The sequence below is a fragment of the Hemitrygon akajei genome, chromosome 7 (genome assembly GCF_048418815.1).
Source record: "Hemitrygon akajei chromosome 7, sHemAka1.3, whole genome shotgun sequence".
In the NCBI taxonomy this organism is placed as follows: domain Eukaryota; kingdom Metazoa; phylum Chordata; class Chondrichthyes; order Myliobatiformes; family Dasyatidae; genus Hemitrygon; species Hemitrygon akajei.
In genome coordinates this window covers 10,043,819-10,069,097 of record NC_133130.1, presented here as the reverse complement: position 1 = coordinate 10,069,097, position 25,279 = coordinate 10,043,819, and the positions used below count along the sequence as shown (strand labels likewise).

The following is a 25,279-nucleotide window of genomic DNA, read 5'->3' as shown; positions in this document are numbered from 1 at the left end:
GGCCAATGAAAACGGTTCTCTGGACAACAAGAGCAGCACACACAAATTGACAGAGGAGCTCAGAAGGTCAGGCAGCATCTATGGAGAGGATAAAGAATCAATGCTCCAGACAGAGAATTTAATTAGGACTGGAAAGGAAGAGGACAGAAGCCAGAAGGTAGGGGAAGGAAGAGTTGTACAAGCCAGCTGGTGGGTATATGAGAGCAGGTGAGGAGGAAGGTAGGCGGGTGGGGGGAGGGGGAAGTAAGAAGCTGGAAGGTGATAGGTGGAAGAGGTAAAGGGCTGAGAAGAAGAAATTTGATAGGAGAGGAGAGGGGACCATGGAATCTAGAGAATTGGGGTTAATGCACATCATCTCTTTCCCATTGCTGGGGGATGAAAAACAAGAGGGGAAAGAGTTCACAGAACTCTCAGAGAGTTCACAGAGAGTACGAAATGAGCTGCAGAGGAAGTGTTTGAGGCAGCTGTGTTAACAACATTTAAAATGCATTTAGGTAGGTACAACTTGTGCAGCAACAAGCAACGACCAGGTCCCTCTGCTCTTCTCCGTTATTATTGGAAACAACTGGTTTTTAAATAATCCTTTTTATAGATTTGTACTTTCTAACAAACTCCTTGTATTTTCACACCCACTGGCAGAAAGTGCTTATAGCAGCTATACTAATGGTTTATCACCTCTGTCATTTTTCATTGGCTAAGTATTAGCAAATGACCCACGTGATGTAATTGTTTTAATTATGTGGCCTGTTAAATAACTAAGGGATTTTCTTTATCTTATCTATAAAAGTAGTGGATTTTTCAGAACTGCCACCATTTATTTCTTTATTCCTTTGTTTTATAACCCTTAGCATGAATTCCCTTTAGCATCATTTCTCCGCTCTTCATTTAGTTTCCTTAGAATCTGTATGTTTGTTTGTACTGTAAAATAAACTGAAATATTTGAATTAAGACTGCTCATCATTTCTGACTCCCGGAAGAACTCAAGGGATTAGATTGGACACTACCAAGAGACCTGCCCTTAACCTTGTAATCTGTCATCAAATTCAATCTTCCATAGTGGATCACTTCACACATCCCTAGACTGAAGTAAATTTGCCTCTGTGATCTCTCTATGCTGCCATGTTCTACTTGGACAAGTAAACAGAAAATAAAGGTTTCTTTTTTTATGCCATGGACCCCTACCATTAACTGTGAGGTCCAGGTTGGGAAACCATGGTTTAGAGGAATATGGGCCAAACACAGGTAAGTGGTATTAGCGTAGCTGAGAATCCTGGTAAGCATCAGGGCTGTTTCCCTGCTGTGTGGGCCTATGATTCTCTGAGGAGATTCTGGGCTGGTGATGCCTGAGTTGGGAAGTGGTAGAACGAGGACAGACCCACCTGCTTCAGCCAGACGTTGGTGGTCATCATCTGATTCTTCTCATCCTGTAGGGGGCAGTACAGAGACAACAGTCAGCTCTTACCCGTGCTCACCCGAAAATAAATCAGCCCATGCGGCTATGGCTGACGAGGGCCAGTATTGACCATCGGTCTCTGACTGAACCCAGCGACATCACAGAACTAACACCAGCCTCCCCAGAGACAAACCACCAGGCTCAAGGACAGCCTCTTCCCCATTGTTATTTGGTACTATAAAAGAGATTCTTGACCTCATAATCTACATCTTAGTGGCTTTGCACCTTATTCTTTATCTGCAGTACTGACTCAATACCCCGTAGTACATTGATCTGTATGAACAGTATGCAAGAGAATCCTTTCACTCAGCACGCGTTACAATGCTAACCCGAAATACCGCTTTAATTTAATCCGCATAGTCAGTAGGATTCGGTAATAACATCTGCTCTTTGCTGACAATCAACATTGGCACACTTTGGGGATGTGTGCTTAGTCCACTGCTCTTCTCTCTCTACACTGATGACTGTGTGGCCAGACAGAGCTCAAATGTCTTCTATAAATTCGCTGATGACAGAATTTCAGATGGTGCCGAGGAGGTGTACAAGAATGAGATAGAAGGACTGGATGAGTGGTGCAGCAGCCAGAACCTTGCTCTGAAGATCAGAAAGACTAAGGAATTGATTGTGTATTTCAGGAAAAGGGTCAGTGGTAGAACGGGTGAGAGGCTTCAAGTTCCTGGTGGCAGATTGTCAGAGGATCTGTCCTGAGCCCAGCACATTGATGCAATCATGAAGAAGACGCACCAGTGGCTCTACTTCATTAGGAGTTTAAGGTGATTTTATGTCTTCCAAAGACTCAAGAAAGTTTTGGTGGAGGGAATTCTGACTGCATGGAGGAGCCAATGCACAGGGTTGGAAAAAGCAGCAGAGGGTTGTAAACAGCACACACAATCTGCTGAGGAACTCAGCAGGTCAGGCAGCATCGATGTAAAAGAGTAAACAGCTGATGTTTTAGGCTGAGTCCCTTCTTCAGGCCAGAATCATTTCCATGGATGCTGCCTGGCCTGCTGAGTTCCTCCAACATGTTGTGTGTGTTGCTTGGATTTCCAGCACCTGCAGATCTGCTCTTGTTTGTGAGCGGGTTGCAAACTCAACCATCTCCATCATGGGCACAACACCCCCAGCAGCATCGAGGACGTCTTCAAAAGATGTTGCCTCAAGAAGGCCGCATCCATCAATTAAGGACTGACCCCACCCAGGACATACCCTCTTCTCATTAATACCATCAGGGAGGAGGCATTGGTGCCTGAAGACACACACTCAATGACTGAGGAAGAAATCTTCTCTCTACCATCAGATTTCTGTACGGTCCATGAACACTAACCAGTTATTTCCCTTTAGCACTATTTATTTTGTAATTTACAGAATTATTTATGTATTTCACTGTACTGCTGACCCAAAATAACAACCTTCTTGATGATTTACCTCAAAGCTCCTGACAAGCAGTGGAGATGGGATTTGAAGTGATGACATGGGAAACATGGCAGCAGTCTTCACACACCAAGATCCCACAGGCAGCCATTGCTGTTGGCCGATATTCCTGATGGCTGCCAGGGACTGGGCTCCCCATTCTGAAAGCCATTCTGGTGAGGAGACTTGGAGGACCTGAAATGGTTGTGAGTTATCGGCAGGCAGGAAGGAATATTTCTGTTCCAGTAACACTGCACGAGCAGCACACACCTTGCCGTGGTATGGCATGGAGTGAGCATCAACAGGCTGTGCTGTCACCCAGCTCACCATCCTGTGTGCGGCCAAGGCCGCCACGGATAACTGGCTCGTGTGACAATGTAGGGACTGGGCTTCGCAGTTCACGGTGCAGGGTCTCCCCGATCCTTCATGGACTGAGGCATTTGTAATCTCCTCCCTTCCAGTGAACCCTCCTCAATCCACTTCTACCCCATCCCCACACTCTAATGCCTACTCTCTATACCTTCCCCTCCTTGAGATTGAATCCCTCTCCCTGCACTCCCCTTCCCTCTACTCACCTCGTCCAGACTGAACCCCTCCCCCTGCACGTTCCTCCCCTCCATGACCCTCTCCTCCAGAATGAAACCCCCCTTCCATGCATCCTCCTCTGGACTGAACCCCTCCTTGCACTCTCCTCCTCTCACCTGCCCATCTCCTCCTTCCTCTTGTACAACATCTCCTCACCTATCTCCTTCCTCATAACCCCTCCTTCTGCCCTAATCCCTTGTCTTAACAAATTCTCCCCCTCCCCACACTCTTTATCCCCCTCCTTGTACCGTAAGTTTAACCCTGCCTCCAAATCCTCATCACTGATTTACTATCCCTTTTAACACCATTCTCCTGCCTTCTTCCCAGATTAATCAAGAACCTATCAACTTCAGCTTTAAATATACGTAATGACTTGGCTTCCACAAGCATCTGTGGTTATGAATTTCACAGTTTCACTCCCCTCTGGCCAAAGAAAGTTCTCCTCATCTCTGTTCTTAATGGATATTTTTCTGTTCTGAGGCTGTGCCTTCTGGTCATAGACTCCCTCATTATTGGAAACATCCTCTCCACTTTCACTTTACCTGGGCCTTTCAATATTTGAGAGGTTTCCCTCCTCACTCTTCTAAATGCCAGCAAGTACAGGCCCAAAGCCAGCAAAAGCTCCACCTATGTTAACCCTTTTATTCCCAGAATCATTCTTGCAAACCTCCTCTGGACCTGCTCCAGTGCCAGCCACTGCCAGCACATCTTTTCTCAGATAAGGGGACCAAAACTGCTCACAATACCCCGAGGGCAGTCTGAGCAATTCTTTACAAAGCCTCAGCATTACACCCTCGCTTGGATTGCATCCTGAAATGTTAGGCTCTGTTGGAGGGAAGGATTAGGCTGAACTTGGATTCGTTTATAAAGTCGGTACAATATCATTGGATGAAGGACCCATACCACTGTTCTGTCTAGGCTGTGTGGATGCAACTAAAATGCCACCAGTCTGCGCAGCTGGAAATTTCCTCTACATGATCTCATTTAAAATGTCGCACAGTTTTTAGGCTAAGTAACAAATTCCTGCTCAGAGCAATGGTTGCTCTGCGCATCTTGTAAAAAAAATGAGAGGGAGCGTTGCCCTGTACCCTATGGTGTTCTGTGCTCTCTCTGAAAATTCTGCTCTGTGAAAAGTCCAAGAACCTTTTGTAGCTCAAAGAATCAACCCAGGGTTCACATCTGCATAACCAGATGTTATCTGGCCACAGAAGAGCCACAATGAGCTAAGAGGATTTTTGGTATTGGTTTTTTATTGTCACGTGTACTGAGATACAGTGAAATGCTTGTCTTGCACACTGTTCCTACAGATCAGATCATTACAGTGTATTGAGAGTACAAGATAAAACATAACAGGGTGCAATAAAAAGTGTAACAGTCACAGAGAGAGTGCAGAGCAGGCAGACTGTGAGGGCAAGAGTGCGTCTTATCGTACAGAAGTTCCATTCAATAGTCTTTAACAGCGGGATAAAAGCTGTGCTTGTATCTTCTGTCTGATGGGAGAGGGGAGCAGAGAGGACATGCGGACTAGGTGGGGACTCCTATCAGCCTAGAGCAGTTCCTGCACCCAGGTCATTGCCAATTTAAGAAATTGTTGGTCTGTGCAAGACCTCAGTGGAATACAGGAGGTGGGAAATGATTACTGACTCACTGCGGAGAATGCTTCCTCTTGCCCAGCACAGGACTGCTTGTGGAGGGAGGCTCCCTGGGAGTGTTAAAGGGTTACAAGTTATGGGAAATTGTCAGAGAGAATGAGACACTCTCAATATCCACAGCACAAATAATGTACCACAATGTGAATATAAATGATTCAGTAGAGGGCTCATTAAACATTAAACATCTAAGAACATAAGTGTGTTTATTTGTCATCTAGTTCCTCCACAATCATAGAATTATAGAGTCAGACAGCAGAGCAACTGGTCCTCTGGCTCACCAATTGTTGGGTATGGCAACTGCTCTGCACGTGACCACTAGAACTACAGAGATTTGTGGACACAGCTCAGCACATCACAGAAACCAGTTTTCCCATTGTGGAGTCTGTCCACACTTCCTGCTGACTCAGTAAAGCAGCCAAGATGATCAGGAGCAAACAGGAGGAAATCTGCAGATGCTGGAAATTCAAACAACAACACACCCAAAATGCTGGTGGAACACAGCAGGCCAGGCAGCATCTATAGGGAGAAGCGTTTTCCCATTGTGGAGTCTGTCCACACTTCCTGCTGACTCAGTAAAGCAGCCAAGATGATCAGGAACATCACCTATCCTAGACCTGCCACTGTCTGTATGAGTTTGTGCGTTCTCTCCGTGACCGCATGGGTTTCCTCCCACAATCCAAAGGCATGAAGGTTGGTAAGCTAAGCTTTCATGTGACTAGGCTACAACAGGGGTTCATGGACCCCTTATTTAATGGTCTTGGTCCATGGCAAAACAAAAGATTGGGAACCCCTTGGCTAGGGTTAAATTGGGAGTTGCTGAGTGGTGTAGCTGAACAGCTGGAAGAACCCATTCCACACACTATCTCAATAAAATCTTCTCTCTTCTCTCCCACTGAGCAGCAGATACAAATGCCTGAGAACATGCAACACCCGGCTCAGATTCAGTTTCTATCCCACTATTCAAAAGTCCCATAGTATGATGACCTCACAATTGTTGATGTCACAGCTTAACGTTTACAGTGTGGGAGGGCACGCAGTGTGAGAGTTAGCACAGTGCCTTTGGCTGTAAGATCAGAATTCAATTCCCACCACTGCCTTCCCTCCTACACCCTCCGCAAACGCACGGCCCAGATCTCTGCTGCCTGTGTCTGGGGCGACCATGGTAGGATAGCTGTTAGCACAACCCTTTCCAATGCCGGAGATCACTGATTCGGGTTCAGTTGCCACTGCTGTCTGAAGGGGTTTGTACACTCTCCCTGTGAGCACGTGGATTCCTCGCTGTGCTCCGGTTTCCTCCCACAGTCCAAAGACACGCGCATTAGGGTTAGTCAGTTGTTGCCATGCTATGTTGGTGCCAGAAGCACGGCGACATTTGTGGGCTGCCCCCAGCACATACCCGCTGACTTGATTTAACGCTGTTCATTGTATGTTTTGTGGGAGGCAGGGTGGAGATAGCTCTCACCAAAGGAGGTGTAAGGCACTCCTTCCCTCCGCTAACCTGCAGGTCATCCTTGGGCAAGGTGTAGCACCTGTTAGCCCCCTGAACAGGGTCATGTGAAGCCAGGGGAGCAGGTGGTGGATGGTCGTATAAACAGCTGATACATATCGCAGGTCCTGCTTATGTGACCGCTGGCATCAGGCAGACAATCTCTGGAAAGTATTGATAACAGTTGGCATCACCCAATCCATAAAGGGACTGTCCAGAAGAAGGCAATGGCAAACCATTTGTGTGGAAAAATTTGCCAAGATCAAGGATGGCCGTTTGACACAGCACATGATGATGATGACGATGGTATGTTTCGGTGTACGTACATGCAACAAGTAAAGCTAAAGCATCTTTAAATACAAGTTGAGAACAAACTGCAGGAGCAACTCAGCAAGCCATTTGGCATACCTGGAGAGCAATGTCGATATTCTGGTTTGAGATCTACATCAGGACATTCCTCTTCCCTCCACTTTATATATTTTAGATTCAGCAGAGTAAGTTTGAAAGAAGCACAGGAAATAAAGTAGGTTTAATGAGAGGATAGCAATCTGGAATCTGGACAGTGGATCAGATAACTGGATCCTCGGACAGTGAATCAGGACACTAGGCCCAGAACAGTGAATCAAGAAACTGAAGTCACTGACAGTGTCTCATAGAACCAGACTCCCGGACAGTGAACTGGGGTGCTGGGCCCCGAACAGTAGATCAGGGAACTGGGGCCCTGGGGAGTGGATTAAGGAACTGGGGCCCTGACAATGGATCAAGAAACTGGGGCCCCTGACAGATATTCAAGGAGTGGGCCCTGGATAGACTCAGAATCAGGTTTAATATCGCTGGCATGTGTTGTGAAATTTGTTAACTTTGTGGCAGCAGTACAATGAAATACATGATAATATAGGAAAAATGTGGATTACAGTAAATACATTTATGTATATTAAATAGTTAAATAAATAGTGCTAAACTAGAAATTTAAAATAAGTAGTGAGGTAGTGTTCACTGGTTCAGAAATCAGATGACAGAGGGGAAGAAGCTGTTCCTGAATCACTGAGTGTGTTCCTTCAGGCTTCTTTACCTCCTACCTGATGGTAACAGTGTGAAGAGGGCATGTCCTGGGTGGTGGGGATCCTTAAGAAGATGCCCTTGAAGATGTCTTGGATACTACAGAGGCTAGTGTCCATGACAGAGCTGACTAACTTTACAACTTTCTGCAGCTTACTTCGATCCTATGCAGTACCCAACCACCAGCCCATACCAGATGGTGATGCAGCCAGTCAGAATGCTCTCCATGGTACATCCGTAAAAATTTGTGAGTGTTTTGGGGTGCATACCAAATCTCCTCAAACTCCTAATGAAATCTACCATTGTCTTGCCTTCTATATAGCTGCACAGATATGTTAGAACCCAGATGGGTGCTCAGAGATATTAACACTCAGGAACTTGAAATTGCTCACTCACTCCACTTCTGATACCTCTATGAGGACTGGTGTGTGTTCCTTTGTCTTTAAACTTCCTGAAGTCCACAGTCAGCTGTTTAGTTTTACTAACATCAAGTGCAAGGCTGTTGCTGCGACACCACTCAACTAGCTGGGATATCTTGCTCCTGTACACCCTCTTGTCGCCATCTGAGATTCTGCCAAGAATGGTTGAATCATCAGCAAATCTATAGATGGCATTTAAGCTGTCATGATTGTCAAGAGAGTAGAGCAGTGGGCTAAGCACACATCCCTGAGGTGTGCCAATATTGATTGAGAGTGAGGTGGAGATGTTATTTCCAATCTGCACCGATTGTGGTCTTACAGTTAGGAAGTCAAGGATCCAGTTGCAAAAGGAGGTACAGAGGCCCAGGTTCCATAGCTTTACAACCAGGACTGTAAGAATGATCGTGTTAAACACAGAGCTGCAGCATCCTGACATAAGTATGTGTATTGTCCAGGTGATCTAAGGCCGTATGAAGAGCCAATGAGATTGCATCCATCATCGACTTACTGTCACAATTAGTAAATTGCAGTGGGTCCAGGAACTTGCTGAGACAGGAGTTGATTCTAGCTATGACCAACCTCTCAAAGCATTTCATCTTTGTAGACATGAAAGCTACTGGACGACAGTAAAGGATGCTCATCCTGCTCTTCTTGGGCACTGGTATGATTGTTACCCTTTTGAACCAGGTGGGAACTTGCGACTGTAGCAATAAGAGATTGAAAATGTCTTTGAACACCTCTGTCAGTCGGTTGTCACAGGTTTTCAGAGCCTTAACGGGTAATCCATTGGGGCCTGCCACCTTGTGAAGGTTCACCCTCCTGAAAAACAGCCTGATGTTGGCCTCTTAGATGGAGATCTCAGGGTCACCGGGTGCAGAAGGAGTCCTCATAGCTGTAGTTTTGTTCTCCCTTTCAAAGCGAGCAAAAAAGATGTTGAGCTCATGTGGGAGTGAAGTGTCACTGCCATTCATGATGCTGGGTTTCACTTTGTAGGAACTAATGTCTTGCAACCCTGCCAGAGTTGGCGCGCTTCCGAAGTCACCTCCAACCTCGCTTGGAATTGTTTCTTAGCTCTTGAATTAGCCCTCCACAAGTCATACCTGGTGTTCTTGTGCAGACCTGGGTCACCAGGCTTGAATGCCATAGATTTAGCCCTCAGCAGACCATGAACCTGCTTTTGATTTGTACATGTACAGTAGGTTCTCATCTACGCAGGTTTTAATGAAGTCAGGGATGTACTCATCAAAACTCGAAAACTGATCCCTGAATACAGTCCTGTCCACCAATTCAAAGCAGTCCTGTAAGTGCTCCTGTGCTTCCCTTGTCCATACCTTCTTGGTCCTCAGTCTTCAGTCTCTGCCTATACTCAGGGAGTAGAAGTACAGTCAAGTGATCAGACTCTCTGAAGTGTGGGTGTGGGATAGCACCATAAGCACTCTGGATAGTGGTGTGACTGTGGTCTAGTGTGTTGGTTCCACTGGCATTATGTTGGTAATTATTATTTAGATACTTCTTCAAGTTGGCCTGTTTAAAATCCCTCAGGATGATGGAGAAGGCACAGGATGTGCAGTTTCTTGCCTGTTGATCACTCTGAGCAGTTTGTCCAGAGCCTGTTTGTCATTGGCCTGAGGTGGGATATACACCACTACCAAAATGATGGCTGAAAAGTCCCGCGGCAGGTAAAATGGCCGGCACTTGATTTTAAGGTATTCCAGGTCTGGTGAACAAGACTAGGGCAGCATTGCCATGTTTGTACACCTCGAGGAGTTGATTGTGAAGGACACTCCACCCCCTTTGGCTTTAAAAGACTCAGCAGTGTATTGTGAACCTGTCGATCTGAATTGCTGCATCCAGAATGGAAAGGGTGGGTCAGGGAACTAGGTCCCTGGACAGTAGATCAGGGAACCATGGCCCCGGACCGGGGATGAAGAACACAGCAAAAATCACCAGGATAGCTAGATGGGGCACCACTGGATTTGAATGGGTCACCGCACATTCCAGCACCATAATAGCCCACCCACAATGTTCAGCAGAATAACACAATTAGCAACAAAACAGCAACAGCAAAAAACAGCCCCTTTTCTCTCACTCTCTCTCTCTCTCTCTCACACAGACACACACACACACACACACACACACACACACACACACACACACACAAACACACACACACACACACACACACACACACACACACACATACACACACAGAGTTATGAACGTGCCACAACTCTGAGGGGCCAAAGGGTAGAAAGTAGCCCCCTCCTTTTTGAGAATCGCAAGATCGCTATTAATTCAGGTCTGGGGACCCAGGAAATGAGAGAGAATCCTCAAGGGTTTGGAATGTAGTCCTGCCCTCAGCGAGACAAAGCCATGGATACCGGCCATTGTCTCTTGGAGACGGAATTGTGTATTGAGTACTGTACTATTCATTGAAGCCCTCAGGGAATGACCAGAGTGGGCTGGTTGGGGGATGGCATCATCCCAACCTGATTGACATCTGAGACCCCATGAGTAAGGATAAAAGAGGGTCTGAGGAACAACCCCTTGAGACGCACCAGGAGAGACGCTGGAAGTCCCGTGACAGCGTTTAGTAGCGACGGCCGGTGGGGGGCTCGCGTGCGTCCTTTCCCTTTGCTGGGATTGGGGGCCTTACCACGGAAGAACGGCTTTAGCTAAAAGGAGAAACCAACACCCACGGAACTCTGGAAGGATCGACATCATAAAAAGGAAAAGCTGGCAAGTTCTAAAAATCTGTCTTTTGACTCCAACCAAAGACTGCAGCCTGAATGAACTTGAGTGACTTTTATATTTCCATCGGACACTACATTATCCCCTAGACAACGATAGAGCTTATTTCTTATTGATTATTATTATACCCGCACTTTTAGAGTTAGTATTGACAACGTATAGTATCTGTATGTTTGCATTGATATTATTTTTGTGTATTTTTACCAATAAATACTGTTAAAAATAGTACCATCAGACTTCAACAGACCTCTCTATCTTTGCTGGTAAGTGACCCAGTTACGGGGTTCGTAACAACACACACACACACACACACACACACACACACACACACACACACACACACACACACACACACACACACACACACACACACACACACACACACACACACACACACACACACACACACACACACACACACACACACACTTCCATCCTTTGGCAATCGGGCTTCAGCTTTCAGCAATCCATTCAACTTTCAGGCTCCAATCTTCTTTCCCGACGCCTGGACTGCTTCTTGAACTCTGGGCTTGCCGGCACTCTTCCTTGTGCCTCCTATTCGCACGGACATCCAATCCCGAGATTCACTTACCTGGGACAGCCTGACGTGTTTTCCCATTTGAAACTGCACTATAATCCTGTCCTCTCCTTCCAGTCTCCATCTATCGGTATAAAGGCCAACCCTACCCCCACACTGAGGAAGGAAACACTTGTATCTCACCACATCAATGAGCTGGGCAATGGAGAGGCCGAAGGTGACGATGACAGCGTCTGAGCTGTTGGCCACAGGCCTGGACCAGCGGTTGTAGCCAGTGAAGAGGTGCTTGAAAAGTCTCTCCTCAGCCTGGGAGTGCGTCCTCTCCTGACCACGGACTGGAAGCAAAGCAGAGACAGAGAGGTTAACGGGAAGTTCTCAGAGGATCACACTATCACAGTATAGTACGATTCAGTTTGCTTCGAACTTTTGCTGGGTAATGGCAATGCCACTCACTCCTGCTCCCTGACACTCAGGGATCTCTAGCACACTGCCAGTGTCTTCCACAGTGAAGCCTAATGCAAAGTATGCATTAACATCACCCACCATTTCTTTGTCCCCCATTACTATTGCATCCACATCATCTTTGAGTGGTCCTATATCAACTCTCACCTCCCTTTTACAATTCGTATAACTGAAAAAAACATTCAGTATCCTGCTTTATATTATTGGCTAGTTTGCATCTTTTTGATATTTCATCTTTTCCTTCCTTTTTAGTTGCCTTTTGCTGGATTTTAAAAAACATCCCAATCATCCAACTCCCACTCTCTTTTGCTATATTATTTGCCCACTCCTTGGCTTTTATGGAGTTCTTAACTTCCCTTGTCATTTGATAACAATTTCTTCTGTGGGACGTATCTATGCTGTACCTTGTGAACCATTCCCAGAAACTTCAGCCATCTCTACTCTGCTGTCATCCCCTACCGGTATCCTCCTCCAATCCACCTGGGCAGGCTCCTCTCTCGTGCCTCTGTAATTCCCCTTATTCCATTACAATACTGATACATCTGACTTATGCTTCTCCCTCTCAAATTGCAGTATGAATTAATCTTATTATTATCACTGCCCTCTCAGGGTTGCTTTATATTAAGCACCCTAATAAAATCTATATATGAAGTCTATTCTGGTTCCCATAATGGTTTTCACCCTTGCAGTTTCTTAACTCCACCTACAAAGATACAACATTCTTTGACCCTATGTCACCTCTTAATTCCATCTCTTACCAACAGAGGCTCACCACTGCCTATGCCAGGGGTGGCCAACCTTTTACATTCCATGCGTCAATTTTTTCACGCACGAGTTCAGATGTGCCGTGCAACTCTTGTACCCCATTCAATTCTTGTAAAAAATATTTATATAGACATATTTAGCATTTTACATGATATATTGATTTAATATAAAAAACAAGATAGAAACATAGAAAATAGGTGCAGGAGTAGGCCATTCGGCCCTTCGAGCCTGCACCGCCATTCAGTATGATCATGGCTGATCATCCAACTCAGAACCCTGTACCTGCTTTCTCTCCATACCCCCTGATCCTTTTAGCCACAAGGGCCATATCTAACTCCCTCTTAAATATAGCCAATGAACCGGCCTCAACTGTTTCCTGTGGCAGAGAATTCCACAGATTCACCACTCTCTGTGAAGAAGTTTTTCCTCATCTCAGTCCTAAAAGGCTTCCCCTTTATCCTTAAACTGTGACCCCTCATTCTGGATAAACATTACTTACCTTAATGAGACTTTTAACAAATATATTTTGTCTTCTTTTGGTTTCTTCCTTTTTCTTAATCACATATTCTTTCCGTAACTCAGACCCAAGCACTAGCTTCAGTTTTCCTTCTATTTCAGTCTGATGTTGTGTTTTATAGTGTCTATTAAGACCATGTCTTCTATTATGTGAGAAAGTGTTTTCACAAACAATGCACAACGGTTTTCCTGATGGACCCGCTATAAATAAGAACTAATTTTCCCACTGCTCATTGAATTCACACTTACTATCACTTTCTGCTTTACTTTTGCTCATTTTCTTTTGCACTGTGATGGGTAACTGAATATAAAAATAAGGCTTAATTTTCGAAGAAGTACAGAACTGCAAATGTTCACAAAGGGTGAACAAAGCACAACTCCGTAGCGCATATGTCAATTGTAAACTGACTGGCAAAAACCTGCGACGCACCGCTGGTGCAGACGCCTGGCGCCTCGGGATCAAACGAATATCAAACGTGTATTGAACAGTTATGGAACGACTGCAGAACAAAGGTCCTTCTTTCCTAGTTTGACTCATTGAACATTTCTTTAAAATTGAAAACAGATTAATGTGAAAGAAGATAACAGACAGACATACTTTATTGATCCTGAGGGAAATTGGGTTTCGTTACAGCTGCACCAACCAAGAATAGTGAAGAAATATAACAATATAAAACCATTAATAATTAAATAATAATAAGTTAATCATGCCAAGTGGAAACCAGTCCAGGACCAACCTATTGGCTCAGGGTGTCTGACACTCCAAGGAAGGAGTTGTAAAGTTTGATGGCCACAGGTAGGAATGACTTCCTATGACGCTCAGTGTTACATCTCAGTGGGATGAGTCTCTGGCCGAATGTACTCCTGTGCCTAACCAGTACATTATGGACTGGATGGGAGTCATTGTCCAAGATGGCATGCAATTTGGACAGCATCCTCTTTTCAGACACCACCATCAGAGAGTCCAGTTCCACCCCCACAACATCACTGGCCTTATGAATGAGTTTGTTGATTCTGTTGGTGTCTGTCAGTGTTACATTCGCCAAAAGATGTGCATGAAATAATAAAATAGTTTTAAAAATTGCTAAGTTAGATTTATTCTCAGTAAAACCCATTTCTAGCTCTAAGCTACTTGAATTCCTGTTATAGATTTTTTTTTTCTACGAATCGGTTTTTGGTTAATACTTTTTGCATGAGTAGGTTTACTGTTTTATTATTATCACTGGGGTGCAGTGCGCCACTTCTAATCATCCAATGCATCACTTTTGGCGCATGCGCCATAGGCTGGCCATCCCTGTCCTATGCCTTCCTGCCTGTCATTTCGATGTTAATGTTAAGTTCCAACTATGACTTTCTTTCAGCCACGACTAAGCGATGCACACAATGTCATACTGACCAATCTCTCATTGCGCCACGAGTTCATCCACCTCACTCCAAATATTACGTGCATTTAAATACAGCACCTTCAGTCCTGCATCGCCTTTTGAAGATGTCCTCGACGCTGGGGAGGCCAGTGCCCATGATGGAGCTGTTTCATTATAACCTAATCTAGATTGTGCTGCTTCAGGCAGTGACCCTTATTAACTTTTGTTAATACTTCCCTTTCTATTAAATGTGCCTTTACAATTTATTTTTATCTTTCTGGTCAGATGCCCTGGATTCAATTTTCCCTTTGGTGATCTTTCTTTGCAGAATCAGGAGACTATCTAAACCCTATTGGACCACAATATCGGACGTTACCGTTAATGATTTAACAAATCCCGTATTGTGGACTTCGGTAGCATTGGGACTTCAATGTGGACAGTGAGTTAATGTTGGTGCTGTAGTGATATAGAATGCTTGAGGCCAATGTCTTCGGTCTGCCTCTCTTACAGTGTGCCGCTCCCTCTGTACCACTTTAGCAAACTGAGGCGCTCTATCACTACTGCTCCCCCACAATGTGGCACTTCCTGAGTACCGACCCTTCCACACTGCGACGCTCCTTCATTACCATTGTTAAGGAGGGTGACACCTCTTCAAGTGCCAGGGGTATAATCAGGTGTAACAGAGGCATTGAAACATGCACATGAATATGTGGGAAAATGAGGGATAAATAGCATGCAGCTTAAATTAGTATCATGAGGATGTGGTGGGTCAAATGGCCTGTTACTGCGCTGTGCTGTTTTCCATTTAAATTTAGATCTTAGAGGCATAGCACGATAACAGGCACTTCCAGCCCAAAGAGTACACACTGCCTAATTACACCCATGTAAACAATTAACCTGGAATTTTCTTTGAAGTTTGGGAAGAAACTGAAGCAGTTGCATAGGCCTGGACTTTAATCCTCAGACCATAGAAGATTGAGAGGAGAGTTGATAGAGTTTACAAAATGATGAGAGAGATAGATAGGGTAACTGCAAGCAGGCTTTTTCTACTGGGGTTAGGTGGGACTACAACTAGAGGTCACAGGTTAGGGGGAAAGGTGAAAAACTTCAGGAGGACACCAGGGGAAGCTTCTTCGCTCTGAGGGTATTGTAAGTGTAGAATGAGCTGCCAGCACAAGTGGTGTTTGCGAGCTGGATTTCAATGCTTAAGAGAAGCTTGGATCGGTACATGGAGGGTTATTGTCCCAGTGCAGGTCAATGAGAGTAGGCAGTATAAATGGTTTGGCATGTACTAGATGGGCTGAATGTCCTGTTTCTGTTCCGTGCTTTTCTATGACTCTAGAAAGCCCAAGCAATCACGAGGAGAACATACGAGCTCCTTACGGACAGCAGCAAGAATTGAACCCGCTTCGCTGATGCTGTAAAACATAATATTAACCACTACCATACTATGCCGTATTCTATAAATATTGAATCACTTTTCAATTTAACTCACTTTTCTTTCTCTTATTAATTAAATCAGAATCCAGGTGTTGGCTGAACACTGTTCCGTGCCTCTCATGTCGAGAGAGAATTAACTTGGACAAACCCCACTGTGATCACTGCATCCCACCCCCGCTCCAGCCCTGTCTGTCAGCTCCTTCTCACTGCCCCACTGCACCTCCTCTCTCCTCCTCCGCTCCCTTCCCCCAGTCCATGGCTGAGGGATGATGGGGGTGAGGGTTGTAGAGGGGTGGGAAAGGAAAACTCCCACTAGCTAAAAGGGGCAGAGAATTGTTGCAAAGGAGGGAGGCTCAGGAACATTAACGCTGCCATTGGCGCCCAGGCGACCTGGTGCGGTCATGCTGGGGGAGCTCAGGGAAAGAGAAACGGTTAAAACCAATGAATCCCGAACAAAGAGATCGTCAGAAGCACTCAGCGGGTTGGTCAGGCAGCGTCTGTGGAGACACAGACAGACACACACTCAAGGACAATTGTTACACCATTATAACAAAACTGGTAAAGACTATAAGATTATAAGATAAAGGAGCAGAATTGGGCCATTTAGTCATTCGAGTCTGTTCCACTGTTTGATTATGGCCGTTTTATTATTCCCTTACCCCCCAATCGTATTCTCCTGCCTTCATCCTGTAACCTTTGAAGCCCTGACTAATCAAGTGCCTACCTGCTTTAAATATACCCAATGACTTTCTTACCCCCAGAACGACAAATGGACAGGTGCCCTCACAATCAACATTGTAATGATCTGTTTATTTGCATGGTACTGTTTCTGTCACCTGATGCATTTTATTCTGCATTCTCTTACTGTTTCAAACACAAGAGGTTCTGCAGATGCTCGGAATCTAGAGCAACAGCCACAAAATGCTGGAGGAACTCAGAAAGTCAGGCAGTGTATATAGAACTGAATAAACAGCTGAAATTTCGGATCGAGACCTTCTACAGGACTAATATTCTCGACCCGAAACATCAACTGTGTGTATACCCCTCCACAGATGCTGTCTTGCTGTCTGACTATGCTGAGTTCCTGTTTTTATTTCACACACACACACACACACACACACACACACACACACACACACACACACACACACACACACACACACACACACACACACACACACACACACACACACACACACACACACACACACACACACACACACACACACACACCCTGAGGGATTTCCCCTGGGCTTTTCAGGATCAGGGAGCACATCAGAGTCCATCTAAATGTCACCCTGTTAATCCAGACTAAACCCGCACTCCGTGGTAGGTGGAGAGCTGATATTCACAGAGACTGGGGTGGAGGGCACAGGAGATTACTAGTCCAAAGTGCAGCCAAGGTCATGAAGTCCAAAGTACAGCCTCCAAATTCTGGAAAAGCTCAGCAGGTCAGATTGTGGAGGAGGAGACAGAGTTGGCATTTAACGTTGATCGTCTTGCACTGGGTCTGGTGGGAGATCAATGAACGGTAGTTCTATAAGTAGAGTCCAGAGATCTCGTAGTCGTATATGGTGACAAGCTAGTATATGACATTTAGGCTTTAGAAGATATTGGTCAGAATGCTCTTGGAGTATTGTGGGCAGTTTGGGGATCCCTTAACTAGAGAGGGTCCGGAGGAGAATTATTCCAGGAATGAAAGGGTTAATGTATGAGGAGAGTTGGTTGGCTCTCGGCCTGTACTCGCTGGAGTTTCGAAGAATGAGGCGGTAATCTCATTGAAACCTATCGAATATTGAAAGGCCCAGATAGAGTGGATGTGGAGGGTATATTTCCTGTAGTGGGGAAATCTAGGACCAGCGGCCACAGCATCAGAATAGAAGAACACCCTTTAGAATGGAGATGAAGAGGAATTTCTTCAGCCAGAGGGTGGTGAATCGGTGGAATTCATTGTCACAGACGGCTGTGAAGATAAGTCATTGGATATGCTTAAAGCAGAGGTTGATAGGTACTTGATCAGTCAGGACGGTTGAGAGAGATAATAAATCGACCGTGATGAAATGGCGGTGCAGACTCGATGGGTCAAAATGCTTAATTCTGCTTCCATGTCTTATGGTCCTATGGACTTACTGTAGTTTGAGGATAAATCGAGTTTGACTTTGAGATAACAAAGGAGTGATTCTCATGTTCAGGAATAACATGAGAAAACAGTCCATCTCCTCCCCAGCTCACCAGGAGGGTTGTCTGAACCCTGCAACACACTCAAAATTCTGGAGGAGCTCAGCAGTCCAGAAAGCATCTATGAAAAAGAGTAAACTGCTGAAGTTTCAGGCTGAGACCCTCAGGAAGGAAGAGAAGCCTGACTGTTTACTCTTCTCCACAGATGCTGGCTGGCTTGCTGAGTTCCTCCAGCATCGTGTCTGTGTTGCTCTGGATCTCCAGTATCTGCAGGTTTTCTCCAGTATGGAACCTGCAGTGCCTTCACCTTCTCCTACACTGGATAGTGGCCCTCCGTTGATCGACCATGGATCATACACAAGCCAGGACAGTACAATGTGAAAAGGAAGCTGTTGCCCATGCAGCAGACTCACGCACCTCCACCCCCAACCATGCGGCGGATTGACCCAAAAGAAGGGCAGAGGCTGATACAGTTTGGCACCAGCGAGTTACCAATCAGAGTTGAACTTCTTTGTGACTCCAACTCCGGATTCTCACGGCTTTCCTCTCGAGGCCTTCCCCGTGAATGGGTATGGCGCCAAGGCAGCTGAGATTTAAGATCAGATTTATCCTTTTCCTAGATGAGCTGCCCACCACGGCTGACGAGCTCCATCTGCCCGGAGCGTCGTGTTTTAAGACGCCAATACTCGCCGTTGCCGCCTCTCCTATCAGCAGAAACGATTCCACCGGGCTTGGTAGCCAAACCACCAGTGCAGGCCAGGAGTCGGTCTTGTTTGTAAGACGCTATCTGAGAAGCTTGGGAGCATTTATTTGGGGGTGGGTCAGTGGGAGCCCATCCTCACTGTGCACTCCCCGTTTAATTCCGATTCCCGTTCCGATATTTGGGTCCATGGCCTCCTCGTGCCAAAATGAGAGTGCCCTCATGGTGTAGGAGCAACACTTTATATTCCGTCTGGATACCCTCAAACCTGATGGCATGATTCTTTCCCTCACCCTTCCCTCTTCTTCTGTTCCCTCCTCTGGCCTCTGCTTACCTGCCTGTGCCCATTGTCTTGGGAGATGGGGCTAGATTAATTTGGCATCACGATTGGCACAGACACGATGAGCCGAAGTGCCCGTTCCTGGGCTCTACTGTTCAGTATAGAGAGGGTAAGTCAGTCGGCACAGCGTGGGCCCCATGTAAGCCTGAAGCCTAATAAAACCGCCAAGCGAATGAAGTCCCTGATCACGGTCACAGACCAACCGCCCCCCCCCCACCCCACCCCCAGATGTGGGTTGTAGGGAGGGACAAGACAGGTGAATTCCCCCAGCCCCAGCCTGGGTGACAGGAGGAGGTGATGTTCGTGATGGGGAGAGCCAGAGCTGAAACCCAACATGCACCACTCCCCTACCCACATCTCTTCTCCCTCCTTCAGGCTTAATCACAATATGTGGGGGTGGGGCGTTTGCCCTGCATTTGACGTCTTTACTTTCCCCTCAGCGTTTCCCATAACCAACGGAACAGGACGACGGCTTCGGGGTGAAGAGTGATGGTGCGGCAGTGTGGAGGGAAGGGAGAGAGGTATTGAGGGTCCGGATCCTCATGATCTACTCACCGGGTCCTGGGAAAGCGGCGGAGAGAGAGAGGAGGAGGCAGGCGCCTCTGACCGTTGCGTTCTTCATCCGAATTTCACACCGACGCGTTGCAGCCTCGGGCTGGTGGCGCCAGCGTTAGTACGATGCTGAAGGGCCGAGTGGCCGCCGGCCCCACCAACAATCGGTCTCGCCGTTGTCCCCGCCTCTGGGGATATGTTAGAGCCTCGCGGGGAGGAGCGGTGCAACGGGGGGTAAAAGCGGCTCTGCGGGGTAGGAGAGAGATGTTCATGTTAACATTTAAACAGTAGGAGGGAAGTGAAGTGCTGGTGAGAGGGATTGGCTGGGCCGGGGTCCCGAGAGGCAGCACCGGACAACGGCAATGAGCAAGAGTCGGTCCCAGACTGGATCAATTCACAGCCCAGCGACTCAACACTCCCTCTCTCTTTCTCTCTCTCTCTCTCCCGCACTCATTCACAACCACTCTCATTCCCCCTCTCTCTACACCCACATATACACACACACACTATCTATGTCTTTCTCTCTCACACACACAGACTTTCTCACTCACACACTATCTCTCTCACATAATGTTTCTAGTTCTCACACACGCATGAACTCACCGCTCACAAACAACCCACACACACTCATATACAGCATATACACACCCCACTATCAGACTCACAACACACGCAAACATACACACCTCCGCACTCACTATCACATTTACATACATCCTCTCCCTTACAATTCCCTCTCTGGCACATCTGCACAGCGTACACGTGCTCTCAGACACTCTCGCATACAGGTGCACTCCGTCTTAAGCACACGCACAATACACAATCACACAGATACTCACAAATGCACACACACACAGATGTGCCTACTGCGGTTGCTGCACGGCTGAAGTTGTGAAGGGACGACGGTGTCACTTTCCCGAGGGTAAGGGCGTTGAGACGGCGGAGACCTCGGTTGAAAGCGGAGAGTTAGTGCCTAGCTCGATCCGTAGCTCCGACCATCTCCTCAGCGGCGGAGCAACTGAGACAATGGGGGGTCTGGGGGGGGGGGGGTGGCAGAGACAAGGGCTCATTCGCTTTCCCAACCAAACTCCCTCTCACAGAGCGAGGGAGGGGGTGCAACAACATTAACAGCAGGAGACTGGCATCTCCTGGAGAGGGAGGAGAGGAGAGGGCAGAGAAGAGAGAGAGGGGAGGAAGAGAAAGAGAGAAGGACGGGAAAAAGAGAAAGAGGAAAGGAGAGTGGAGGAAGGAGGGAGGAGAGTAGGGCGAGAGGTGGAGAAATGATGGGGAAGAGGAAGGAAAAGAGATTAGCTTTATTCGTCACAAGTACATCGAACTTACAGTGAAATGCGTTGTTTGTGTCAAATCAAATCAGCGAGGATTGCGCAGGACAGCTTCAAGTGTGGCAAGGGGAGAGCGATATATGGTAGGGGGAGTGCGGAGGAGAGGTGAGGCACAAGGGTGAGGAGGAGGAGGGGAGGCAGAGAGACAAGAGAGGTAGGGTGAGCACGATCTGAGCAATGGGTCAGCCCGTAAACAATCCCATTAGAAGCACCTGAGCGGAGAGCAACTCGTCTGTTCCTGGGGAGATGTATAATCCAAACCGACAGAACAAAACTCGGGAAATCAGCCGGCAAACCACCCGGAAGAATCGGACTCAGGCGCTTTTGGGACCGAGGAGACTGAGCGGCGCCGAGGATCGTATCGTCCACTGACTCTCCCACCACTCGTCGCGGGCACTTCCCACCGGCTCTCCCACAAACCCACCGAAGGCACCTCCCACCACCCATGGCGGGCATTGCCCACCGGCTCTTCATCCACCGACGTGGACACCTCTCAACACTCACCGTGGGCACCTGCTCTCCCACTCACCCACTGACACCGCCCAGCAGCTTTTCATTTACCCACTGCGGTCACCTCCCACCGGCTCCAACCGCCTCAGCCCAACTGAATGGGACGGGCTCCCACTGTGCGGGGTAGGAGAGACCAGTGATGATCACCTGGTGAGCTTCAGAGAAAGATAACACTGGTCCTGGAGTTAGTGACTGAATACCAGGGTGAAAGCTTGTCTTGTATATCATTCCACAATCCGATCACATGGTGTATTGAGGTAGAACAAGGTACCAACAATAACAATGCAGAATAAGGTGTAACAATTACAGATAAGGTGCAGTGCAAATAAATGATAAAGTGAAAGGTCGTATTGAGGTTGATTGTGAGGCCAAGAATCCTTCTTATTGTACAAGAGGTCTATCCCAGAACCTGATCACAGTGTGGTAGAAGCTGTCCTTGAACTTGCCCTTTGTGCATCACAGAGACGATGTCAGGGTTAAGTTTTTTATACAGAGAGTGGTGAGTGCATGGAATAGGCTGCTGGCAGTGGTGGTGGAGACAGGTACAATAGGGTCTTTTACGAGACTCCTGGATAGGTACATCGAACTTAGAAAAATAAAGGGCTATGGGTAATCCTAGGTAATTTCTAAAGTACATGTTCAGCACAATACAGTGGGCCAAAAGACCTGTATTGTACGGTTGGTTTTCTATGTTTCTATTTAATCGTGGTTTTGAGGAGGTAACGAATGTAAACAGATGAAGGAGGGCCATGGCCATTGTTTACAAAGACTTTCCTAACACTTTTGTTGGGGTCCTGGTGGTCCAGAAAGTTGAGGCACATGGGATCTGAGGCAATGTGGATCCACGATGTATGGTGATAGGAGACAGAGACTTTCTAGCAAGTGGTTTTTCGTAGGGATTGACGCTAAGACTTCTGCTGTTTGTATCATATAAATCACTTCGATGAGAATGCAGGTGGTGCGATTAACAAGTTTGCAGATCACACAGACATCGCTGGACTTGTGATTAGTGAGGATGTTTCTCCTCTGCATCTCCACCATTTTCCAGATATCTGTGCTCACCCATCTTCCCACTGCCTTAACAGGGATAGAATTCCTCTTACCCTCACCTACCACCCCATGAGCCTCCAAATCCAATGCATCATGCTCCACAATGTTTGCCATCTTCTACAGGATCCTACCATCAAACACATCTTTACTTCCACATCCCCTACACTCTCCTTTCCCACTTTCTGCAGGGATCGCTTCCTCCCTGATTCCCCTGTCCGTTCATCCCTCCCCATTAATCTCCCTCCTGGCACAAGTGAGAGAAATGCTACAGCTGACCATTCACCTCTTCCCTCACCTCCATTGAAGGTACCAACCAGTCCTTCCAGGTGAGGTAGCGAATCTGTTCTGGTGGTCTATTGTATCCAGTGTTTCCAATGCTGCCTCCTCTGTATTTGTAAGCCCCAACACTATGTTGAGGATCTCCACTCCATCTGCCTCAAATGGAAATTCCCAGTGGCCAAACATTTTCAGTCCTATCCCCATTCCTGTTCTGCCATGTCAGTCCATGGCCTCCTCTTCTGCCAAGATGAGGCCACCCTCAGATTGAAGATGCAACACCTCATATTCTGTCTAGGTACCCTCCAACCTTTTGGCAGCATGAACATTGAATTCTCATTCCAGTAATTTACTTTTCCATTTTTTTCTTTACCCCTCCCCTTCTCTTTTCTTCTATACCTCACTCTAGCCTCTCACCTCTTTTCCTCGCACATCATCTACCCTGATGCACTTCCTTCTACCCTTTCTTGTATGTTCCATGATTCTCTCCTATCAGATTGGTTCTTCTCCAGCCTTTTACCTTCCCCACTCACCTGGCTTCACCCATCACCTTCTAGCTTGTCCTCTTTCCCCTACCCCCAACTTTTTAATCTGCCACCTTTACCCTTCCTTTCCAGTTCTGATGAAGTGTCTTGGACCAAAATGTCGACTGTTTATTCATTTACATAGATGCTGCCTGACCTGCTGGGTTCCTCCAGCATTTTGTGTGCATGTGTGTTGCTCTGGGTTTCTAGCATCTGTAGAATCTTTCATGTTGGTGAGGAAGTTTGTCTAAAGAAACAGCAGGATACAGATCAGCTGGAAAATAAGGGTGACAGATGGAATTCAACCAAGTAAGTGTAAAGTGATGCACAGATCCCCCTCATCCTGGAACAGCTGAGGCTGAGGGGGAACCTGATCAAGGTTTATAAGATTATGAGAGGCATAGATAGAATAGACAGAGAGAATCTGTTTTCCAGAGTCTAATACCAGAGGGCCTACATTGAAGGTGAGAGGGGGTAGGTTCAAGAGGGATGTGAGAGGTTAGTTTTTTCACTCAGAGACTGATGGATGCCTGGAATGCACTGCCAGGTATGGTGCTAGAGGCAAATGCATTGGAGGCTCTTGAGAGACATTTACATGGGATGTAAGAAAGATGGGGTAATATGGACATGATATAGGTAGGAGGGATTAGTGTTTGGATGTTTTTGATTTGCTTTATAGCTGGTTCAACACAACACTGTGGGCCGAATGGCCTGTTCCTACACTGTACTGTCTATGTTCGCCTTAGGAAGTCAAGTTCTAGGAGAACGTGTTTGAGAAATGTACAGTGAAGAACACTCTGAATGGTTGCATCACCGTCTGGCATGGCAGTCCCATGCACAGGATTGGAAAAAGCTGCAGAGGGTTGTACACCCTGCCAGCTCCACCATAGGCACACCATTGAGGATATCTCCAAGAGGCATTGCCTCAAGAAGGACCCCCATCATTCAGGACATGCCCTCTTCTCAATGCTGCAGTAGGGAGGAGGCACAGGAGCCTGAAGAACCACCTTTTCGGAACAACTTTTTCAATTCTATCATCTGAATTCTGAGTGGACAATGAACCCATGAAAACTACTTCACTATTTTGCTCTCATGTTACACTACTTAGTTAGTCCTGATGAAGGGTCTCGGCCCGAAATGTTGACAGTGCTTCTCCTTATAGATGCTTCCTGGCCTGCTGTGTTCCACCAGCATTTTGTGTGTGTTATTTATGTTTTTAGATAATTCTCATTGAAGCATAGAAATTTTTAATGCATTGCACTGTACTGCTGCCATAAAGCAACACTTTTCATGACATCTGTTAGTGATAGTAATTCTGATTCTAAGACTAAATGGTAGGGTGCTTAGGAGTGTTGATAGAAAGACCTTAGTAGTCAATCTTTTTCTCTGGATAGGGGAGTCTAAAACTAGAACAAACAAGTTTCAGGCAAAGGTATTCTGGTTGTGTGTGCTAGAGAGAGAGAGAGGGCAGAAGAAGGAAAGAAGAAGAAGGGTGGAGAGAGAACAGAAGAAAGAGGAAGGGAGATAAAAGGGGAAGGATGGGATGGGGGAAGTGAGAGAATTCAACACAAATCCTTTCAGAATGTGGGTAGAGACAGTCAGACTGAGACAGACAGAAACTTTGAGGTTGATGGTGAACAATGATCAAAAGAAAATTAAAGTTCATAGTAAGTGAGAGAGAGGATCAAAACCTGGCTCCCTCAGAGTGTGAGAAATGATCAAAAGGACAACAATAGATAATACCAGAGGTGTAATTTTAAGGTGATTGGATGAATGTATAAGGGGTAGGGGAGAGGCAGAGGATGGTGGGTGCATAGAACACCTTGCCAGGAGTAGTGGTAGAGGCTGATACATTAGGGATATTTAAGATATTCTTAGATAGACACATAGATTAAAGAAAAATGGA

The 25,279-nt window shown here is 46.5% G+C and overlaps 1 protein-coding gene across 4 annotated transcripts in view; it reads right to left on the bottom strand.

The window, feature by feature from the left end:
- Nucleotides 1-21,351, bottom strand: part of LOC140730219 (neuronal acetylcholine receptor subunit alpha-2-like) — a 35,694-nt gene extending 14,343 nt beyond the window's left edge. Inside the window, exons 1-4 of one of the 4 annotated variants that reach the window (XM_073050381.1) lie at nt 21,226-21,351; nt 19,674-19,916; nt 11,537-11,688; nt 1,380-1,424 (exon numbers count right to left, since the gene is read on the bottom strand). In XM_073050381.1, the coding sequence (XP_072906482.1) occupies nt 1,380-1,424; nt 11,537-11,688; nt 19,674-19,740 (264 nt within the window). In that variant the 5' untranslated portion in view covers nt 19,741-19,916; nt 21,226-21,351. Of the gene's footprint in view, nt 1-1,379; nt 1,425-11,536; nt 11,689-19,673; nt 19,917-20,509; nt 20,959-21,011; nt 21,136-21,225 lie in introns of those variants that run through there. The other 3 variants (XM_073050380.1, XM_073050379.1, XM_073050382.1) reach the window with 3 other exon arrangements.
- Nucleotides 21,352-25,279: the final 3,928 nt, after the last annotated feature.